The 9,145-nt window shown below is 41.3% G+C and overlaps 1 protein-coding gene across 1 annotated transcript; it reads left to right on the top strand.

Annotated features, from left to right (window-relative positions):
• Positions 1-895: 895 nt before the first annotated feature.
• Positions 896-7,603, top strand: LOC147115956 (uncharacterized). Its single transcript, XM_085990630.1, has 4 exons — positions 896-1,079; positions 1,214-1,334; positions 3,755-3,832; positions 5,584-7,603. The coding sequence occupies exons 1-4, from the start codon at positions 1,004-1,006 to the stop codon at positions 5,615-5,617; spliced, it is 309 nt and encodes a 102-aa protein (XP_085846756.1). The 5' UTR covers positions 896-1,003; the 3' UTR covers positions 5,618-7,603.
• Positions 7,604-9,145: the final 1,542 nt, after the last annotated feature.

Below are 9,145 nucleotides of genomic sequence, written 5' to 3'. Positions count from 1 at the left end.
AGCTTATTTCAGCCATGGCAGCACAACTCACTTCAGCAATCTGGGTTAGAAAGAGAGAAAGAAGAAAACAGTGTAGGATAAGAACAAGGTGAGACTCAGCATTGATGGCCAGCTCACTCTTTAGGCTCGGTCATGGAAAACTCTCCACTTGTCTGGATGAGTGCAGCTACAACAACACTCAAAAAGCTCGACACAATCCGCTTGATCGTCAGCCCATCCACCACCTTAAACATTCACTCCCTCCACCACTGGCGTACTGTGGCTGCAGTGTGTACCATCTAAAAGATGCACTGCAGCAACTCACCAAGCCTTCTTCAACAGCACCTTCCAAACCCATGACCACCACCACTTAGAAAGACAAAGGCAGCAGGTGCGTGGGAACACCATCACCTTCAAGTTCTACTCCAAGTCACACACCATCCTGACTTGGACATTCCTTCATCGTCGCTGGATCAAATTCCTGGAACTCCCTACCTAACAGCACTGTGGGAGTACCTTCACCACACAGACTGCAGACGTTCAAGAAGAAGGCCCACCACCACCTTCTTAAGGGCAACTAGTTCTGGCCTTGCTAGTGATGCCCGTATCCCCAGAATGAATATAAAAAAACACCACTTCTTTCAGCAGATAAAAGATATTGGGAAAAATTAGAGGGAAAAATTTGCAGATATATTGAGACAGTAAGGATGTATATTTCAAAAGCTGTGGAACAAGTTCTCAGCAGTCAAAAGAGCTGATCTTGTAGTTTTGATTTTCAAAAGTGATTATTACCTTCTCCCGAGTTCTTGAAAGTAACACCTCATTCAAATGAAACCACGTAGACGTAACTGGCAGACTGCAGACCGCTTTCCTGTGTGTGCTGTTTGTCACAATAGCTTTAAAAAAGGGAAATAAGTAAATCGTGGCGAGCACATCAAGGCAAAGCCACTTCTCTCCTCACTGCAGCAGCAGCTTCTGCTGAAGAGTCAGGTTGCAAACAAGAGAAATTGCTCAGGGGTCGACAATGTATTCCAATAGATCGCTCCAAATTGCTGTTGTTTTCCTGCTATTTGGCACTATCTTTGTGTCAAGCAGCTCATGTAAGTTTTGCATTTTTTAAATCTACTATATTTAAGGAACAGATACAGAATTTTGACTTGAAACAGGTTGCATGATGTAATTGTCATTCTGTACAGTTCATCTCGGACTAAAACAGAACACTTGTATTTTTCAGATCTCCGGCCAAGCAGGGTTACCACAAACTGCTGCAAGAGAGTGTCTGCGAGACAAATCCCCTATAATATTACACATTATAGGATCCAGAATGCCCTTTCTCCATGTGTGGAAGCAGTAATGTAAACAACTATTTTTAATCAAACCATCTTCAAATGTTCAATGTTCAGTTAAACCTTTTAAAAATCCAAGGGTTATTTTTTTTTGTTTTCTTTTTCTCCTACGATTTTCCCCTCTCCTTTGCTGAAACCTCCGATTGGTGCTGGGGTGGAATTCCACCTCGCCCTGGGTATATTTTAGAGCAGAATCTCTACTGGAATTACTTGTGTTTGGATGTTGGTAGAGAGAGGATATTGTGCGTGGCCAACACACACCATCTACGCAAGCCCAATAGAAATAACCAGTAGGGCGGTGCCCCCTTGTTGCTGTGGAGCTCATGCGTCATGAGCTCCAGCCATCATGAGGTGTGGGGCAGGCTGGATGGACCAGCTAGTCTTTTGCTGCCCATCAATTTCCAATGTTCATATGTTGACCATTTTAAGGTGAGGGGGTCTGAAGGGAGAAGGTAGGAGCAAGTAAATAAACTGTAACATATTGGTAAAGTGCAAGAACACGCGATGGCACAGCAGTGGGGAGGGTGAAAGGGAGAGGGAATAAATACATTAGCAAGCAGAAATTGCCTGTTTCTTTTGAAATGGTGACAGTAAATCGTGAAAGGTAATCTCCAAACTTTGTTGTATTTTCTAATTTCCCATAAAGAACAAAGGTCAGGAATTTTTTGATATCCCAAAATCTTTTGACATATTTTGGCAAAGTCTTTTATTGACAAAGTGTCACCAAAACCTTGCTTGCATCTAAATGTGCTTAAACAGTGAGTTTCCCACCTTGCTGACTGGGTTCAAAACAGTCAACCAAGATACAACAACAACTTGTATTTATATAGTGCCTTTAACATAGTAAAATGTCCCAAGGCGCTGCACAGGAGTATTTTAAGATAACAAATTTGACACCGGTCCACATAAGGATAAATTAGGGCAGATGACCAAAAGCTTGGTCAAAGAGGTAGGTTTTAAGGAGCATCTTAAAAGGAGGAAAGAGAGGTAACAAGGCAGACAGGTTTAGGCAGGGAATTCCAGAGCTTAGGGCCTAGGCAACAGAAGGCACGGCCACCAAAGATTGAGCGATTATAATCAGGGATGCTCAAGAGAGCAGAATTAGAGGAACGCAGATAGCTTAGGGGATTGTGGGGCTGAAGGAGATTACAGAGATAGGAAGGGGCGAGGTCATGGAGGGATTTGAAAACAAGGATGAGAATTTTGAAGTCAAGGTGCTGCTTAACCGGGAGCCTGAATACTGAATACTGAACTGGGATACTGAAATCAATGGATTCTTGTAAATAGTGCAGTGTGACATTAAACTAACATATGTAAGTATCAGCTTAGAAATTACTGCCGATATTAACAGAGACCAAACATGTCCATATGACATTCCTCTGTCATTAATCATTCAGTTAAAATGGGTTAACAGCTATGGTACAATAGTGGACTGGAAAATTTCACACAAATATGTTAAATGTTCATCGAGGATAGTCAGCACAGTACTCTTGATACTCCAGCTGATGCAATACAGTACAGCCAGTGCACTACACCCAATACTCTACCTGCTAAAATATAGTACAGTGCAGTATATCTGACAATCCAGCTAAGAACACAGTACAGCTAGTGTACTTCAGTTGATCCTAAAGTTGCTGAACTTTAAGCTTATGTTGTATTGAAAGGCACAATTTAACAAGAAAATATTTAATAGCACCAGATTTTTGTTACTAAATCTCCTTCGAGTTAAAATGGGTTAACAGCGCTGGTACAATAGTGGTCTGGAGGATTTCACACAATTGTGTTAAATGTTCATCTAGAGGAACATTCCACAAATGGGTTGAACGTTCATCCACGACTAGCACTAACAGTAACATCTAGTCATACATTTTTATATATTAAAGGCACTATATAAATTCAAGTAGTTGTTTTTGTTAGGTCCATGTAAATAGGTAGCCAAGCATCTAATTTGTACTCTTAATAACAACAGATTAAAAAAATTATGTAGGTAAGCACGAATCTTCCATTACAAGCTTCAAAAATCAGCTGTATAAAGCAAAAAAATATATAATTCCCATTAGTGCCATTGTTTTCTTCTGTACTGTCTTGTAATCCTCAATTAGCAAGATTATTCCACACATGAAACCTGCTTATAGTGAACTTGGCTTATACAATGAGATACCAATTATTAGGAAGAAAAAGTGGCAATCGCTTAACTTCACAGTCATAAGGAATACAATAGTGCTTATATTGTAGAGACATGAATACTTAAAGTGAAAATTTATGATTCTTCCTATATTTATCCCAATATATAATGAGCAGTAAAATGCACTTCACATATCAATGATGGCTGATGGCTCTAGTTATAAAGCATTCAAACTGTGCACAAAATTCTTTGTATTTAACCTCTTCAGAGTTCTAAAAATGTTCTAATTTCTCTGTTGCTTTAGTTTCTACACACTGGAGAAAGGACCCATCTGTTCTAGACCTTCTGCACGCTGGGTGCCAATAAAGATCAGAGAGGTCAAGTAAGTTGAAGTTAATGTTAAGAGGATGTTTGTCTGCTTGGCTAGATAAGTATTTACTTTCAGTACTTAATGCAATTCTTACTTCTTCTGCTGTGGTCCAAGCATTTGCAGCCTGAATATCCAGTCTCAATGGAAGTGCCACCATTGGCATACAGAGTGAAAAAGAATAAGATTCATTTCAGGGTTATTAATTAATTCTGTCTGTGGATTGACTTTTTTAAGAGCACTTTTGTCACTGAGAGGGGCATAGCACTCCAACAGTGGACTGGATTTCTCCTTGGTCTTGAGAGACCCTATTGAAGATACCAAAAATGCAGGTTTCTCTCTTTTGGTCTCCCGGTAGTGACTGGAGTCACACAGGTACAGTAATAAGGGGGAGAGCGGTCAGATGTCTCTGCTTAAGCACTGATCGCCTGGAGTCCTTGCATCAGAGTAAAAGTACCTTCAGTTGAAACAGTGAGCGCAGATGACAGGTGGTAAACTGGTTTGAAGGGAGTTATTGTTCTGAACAGTTGGAGGGAGAGGAATTAACAGTAATCAACATAAAATCATTCTTCACTTTGAATGTTAATTCTGCATCCTCCCACTTTGTAACTCCTCTAATCAGAAGTTCCATGATGCCATCAGTACTGCCTCTACAATACTCTAGCTGATGCAGTAAGATGGCACTGGTCAGCTTTATCTGATACTCCAGCTGATATAATATCTTATTACAGGTGCGCTGCATCTGATACTCTAGCATATATAGTACAACCAGTACAGTACCCCTGATACTCCAACTGATGCAATACAGTAGAGTACTGCCAGTGTGCGACACCCGATACTCTACCGCATAAAATAGAGTACGGTGCAGTATATCTGACACTCCAGTAAAGTATACAGTACAGATAGTGCATTCTAGTTAATCCTAAAGTTGCTGAACATTAAGGTTATGTTGTATTAAAAAGCCCAATTTAACAAGAAAATATGTAATTGTTAAGAAGTCTCGTTTGAGCTGTTATGTTAACTTTCCATTATGCAGATTGCGCTCTAACAGCAAACAGCTGTTCTCACATAGAGCATGCTATTCTCTGACTTCATCAGCGACTGCCCCATAATTTTTGTGTAAATTTCTCACGATACTTTACTAATTATTAATATGCGCTCTCTCTCCTCTATTTTCCAACATCCCCCCTCTCTCACACAACCTTTCTTTCTCTATTTTATTGATACTTCTGTATTGAGTGTTTCTTTTGACTTTTGTTCCTTTCGTTCCTCCGACTATGCTATCCTACATACTCTTCCTTCTCCCTGCATCTTCCCCATGGTGAAGCCAAGACTCGTCATACAGCCTTCTACTTTAACTTATCCTTTCCCAGGATCTCAAACCAGTGGAAGTCCTTACGGCCCTAAGTCTTTTCTTCTCCTACAATCTTGACATCACCTTATAACTAATGTCTGATTTACCTCATCTTCACTTTCACTCTTTTCAACCTTGGCAGCTTGGGCCTTGACCTTTCACCTCAGTTTCTCAATTTAAAAAAATGGTCTCACCCATCGCTCCCTCGCTCGTGCTGTCTGTGCCAGTTTTCATGTTGATTTTTTCTCTGGGTCTTGGCACCTGTCTTTCCCTTGTTCATTATTGGCAAATATCGCTCTTTCCTGATAGAGTGTTCCAGTATTGTATCTATTCATTCCTATCAAACGTTCAAGTTCATTAACAGGATCATGTCAGTGCTTTGAGGTTATATTATCTTTTTTTTTCTTTCTAGTGACAGAATGGAGACTGGCAGTGCCGAACAATGAGAAAGGGATGAAGACATGCTTTCAGTTATGCAAATATCTCTATTTTTTGCTGTTAAGATCTCCAAGCCACCTACTTCTTACAAAAACACAATGGATCTCAAATTTTCTGTCCATAATAATGATCAAGTAAAAATTGCACTGGATATTTGAATTCTCTGCACTTCTCACAACCCACGATTGGAAGGTCAATTTTAACAATGAACGTAAAAATGTTTTATTCTCACCTTGAAAATTGAATTCTCAAGTCAATCATTGCACTTGGGCTTAGTCAGACTACCCAGGAATGAATCATTCAGAATATTTTACCTGTAATTCAACAATCTTTCAATTATTTTATTACTTAGCTAAGCTTTATGCTTTGGAATACTCTATGTATTATGCTTCAAAGCTTAATGTAGGCACAATTTTATGTAGAACAACAGAAGTAAAATATTTCAATGCTTTAAATGCAACAATAATATGATACATGAGAGCACTGTTAGATCTAGAATTCCAAATTGAGAGCTCTCCTCAGAATTTGACGCCTCATTTGCAGAAGTCCAGGCTATTATAGGATTGTTAAAGTGGAAAATATGTTTGTGCAGTAATGATACTCTGCTCCCAAGATGTCTTCAGCATGTTTTATATATGCAATAATATGTAACAATTACTAAATGCGACAGAACATCAATACTGACCCAACCATATGTGTGTTTTATATTGCTTGTGAGCTCAAATTTGTGATCTTTCTGTAACTTTCTGTTGGAATGTTTTTATCTGCATTTTTGTTAGGTAAGGGTGTTAAGTGATGTGGAGCTAAGGCGGGTAAATTAAGTTGAGGTACAGATCAGCAATGATCTAATTGAATGGCGGAACAGGCTCGGGGGGCTGAATGGCCGACCCCTGTTCCTCTGTTCCTAAAATGTCAACCATTGGATGCTTGAACACAAAGATGGATCTCACACTGCTTGAGAGTGCATTGCAATGCTGAAATTTAATCAAGAGCTTCAGGGAATATTAAAAATAAAAGAGTTTCATTGTTATTGTAGTTTTTCTGCATTATACGCAGCCATATTAAAGCAGTATTAGGGAGGCTGCAGTAGTATTATTTAGGCCACCGGGCACTTCTTTGGCAGCATTTAGGGGGAAAAATTCAGTTGTTTGCGCCTCCCGTTAGCACCTTAAGAGGGCGCTAATGGGGCACAAAGCAGCTAGCGCCTGGGCGTGGCGATGTTTGCACCGCTTGCGAAATTAACTAGACATTTTGCGGCGGAGCTAAACACTACCACCACGATCTCCTGCGCCGGCAGATCGTGACGTCAGTCGAGTGCACAACGCCCCGGTAGCGCCCCGGACCTGATATTGAGTGGCGCCCCCTGCCTTACTGCCTGCCGCTAGCAACGACAAGTTGAGGGGAGTGTTTTGCAGTCAGAAAGGGACTGGGGAACGCTATTTAAAGGCAACCGCTTCCTGCCTTTTTTTGTTGGTGACATTTTTGCACCACACATTCTGAGAGAGAGAGAGAGAGAGACTTCTGGAGAGATTCAACGCTGTGTGAAGGAGTTTTGGGTACTGAGCAGTACTTTGCAGGTTCATTTTGATTTGCCCTTCCTTGCTTCGCCAGCGCTCTGAGGTAGCGCCTCGTTCCTCGGCCTTTGTGCTTTAAGACACGTGTGAAGCGCCTGATTTAGCGCTCCAATCACCTCCAGGGGCAATAAAAGCCAAGTTTGCCGTCGGAGGCAATAATTATCGCCAGGCGCTAAACTTTGCGCACGGCGGATAGTGGCGCCCCAAATGGGCCGATACTGAATTTTTTTCCCCCTTAGAGTCATAACAGCACAGAATGAGGCCATTCGCCTCTCTTTAGAGCAATCCAGTCAGTCTCTAGTTATTAATAAGGAATTTATTTCAGGTGCATTCCTAAGTATGATACGCATTTATTTTTCTATTCTGCAAATTTGTCTTTTTTTTGTTTATTAATAAAGGATAATATAGCCTGCAAATAAATTGCCTCATGTGTGTTCCTTAAAACCACTCTAGACAAGCATTGACATGGCAATCAGATTTCTACAGGTATGATATTTCAATGTAAAATCCTAAAATACTTTCCGTGTATTTCCTTGGAAACAGAAATACTCATAACATTCCTTTTAATTTCTGATTAAGTGACACTACAAGTTATAAAAAGATTACTTCCTAACCAGTGTCTACATATGATAAAATCTCTCCCCGTTAAGTTTTACTGGCGGCTTAACTTTTTCATTCATGAATTATCCATTTAGCCTCACTGTGGAATCATTTATGTCAGCTTGGCTCAGTTGACAGCACGTTTGCCTCTGAGTCAGAAGGTCATGGTTTCATGGCCCTACTAACAGCTTATGTTATCACACATAAGCACTGTATTGTCATTGTGTCATCTGTTAGATGAGACAGTAAACACAGGTACGATAGCAAAATACTGCAGATGCTGGAAATCCGAAATAACAACAGAAAATGCTGGAAAAACTCAGCAGGCCAGGCAACATCCGTGGAGAGAAAATAGAGTCGACGTTTCGGGTCTAACCCTTTTTCAAAACAGTAAACACAGGCTCCATTGGCCTTCCCAAGTAGTCATACAGGATTCCATGGCATTATTTAAAGAAGGGCCGTGTAACCGTTTTTTGCGGTGGCCAATTTCCTATGGCTCCTGCCGCAATCGCCAATTATTGTAAGTGGTTTCGCCCCGGCCGTTGCGAGCACGCAAACCCCCTTACTACAAGTTCTGGATGATAGGGATTACTGAGGACAGATTTGAACACGGACAACGTTTTCGGGCTCACCTGTACAGTGTTTATTAAGGTTGACAAAAACCACTCCACTTGCATACAGTACAAGCAGTGTGAACACAACAGTACAGTTTAAAACAGTACAACCCTGACTTGTCCAACAAGCCCCAGCCATGCTGACTTACCACAGCCTAAAAACATCCTCCAGTGAACTAAACTATCACAGGACCCTTCCAATGCTAAACCCCCTCTGGTTTGATAGGAACATACAGGCACCCCCTCACACAGCTAAGTGGTCTTGTGGGTGTGTAGGCTTGGCAATGCTCATCTAGATTGCCCTTTGATCTCGCTTGCAGCTTCCTCCCGTACGTCTCAGCTACCTGGTTCCGTACCGGCCTTGCAGCATGCGAGTCCCAGCGTTAGTCGAAGTCCTTCTCTGTTGGAAGAGCAAGGCTCAGCTCCTCTTGACGTTCTGTTGTGTGGAGGGCAGGAGAGAGAGAGAGAGAGAGCTATCCAAACTGCTCTCTGATATACCCCTCCAATACACAGGCCGCTGTCTGTGGTTTTAATGGACACATGGCCTCAGGGAAATGGTTTCCAGGCTTCCTCCCAGGTTTGGATGATTTAGATCTCATTTTGATCTCCCAGCCGATTAACTTAACGTGCTCATCTTCTCCAGAAACAATGAGTCGCCAGCCTCGTTATTCATGACTTGGGAGTAGGCCTCTCGGACCATTGTTCCCAAGGACAGTTCGTTACCATACAAATGCAACCTGGTTAGGTC

Source organism: Somniosus microcephalus, chromosome 6 (assembly GCF_052327205.1).
Source record: "Somniosus microcephalus isolate GS21.2 chromosome 6, FLI_Smic_1.0, whole genome shotgun sequence".
NCBI classification, from domain to species: Eukaryota; Metazoa; Chordata; class Chondrichthyes; order Squaliformes; family Somniosidae; genus Somniosus; species Somniosus microcephalus.
Note: the sequence above shows the minus strand (reverse complement) of the source record. Positions and strands in the feature narration are given on the sequence as shown.

What these genes read in the sequence shown, in the direction of transcription:
- LOC147115956 (XM_085990630.1), top strand. Translation starts at nt 1,004, where the DNA reads ATGTATTCCAATAGATCGCTCCAAATTGCTGTTGTTTTCCTGCTATTT. An exon ending in CTTTGTGTCAAGCAGCTCAT is followed by an intron (nt 1,080 to 1,213) that starts GTAAGTTTTGCA and finishes TGTATTTTTCAG; the next exon opens with ATCTCCGGCCAAGCAGGGTT. An exon ending in CCATGTGTGGAAGCAGTAAT is followed by an intron (nt 1,335 to 3,754) that starts GTAAACAACTAT and finishes CTGTTGCTTTAG; the next exon opens with TTTCTACACACTGGAGAAAG.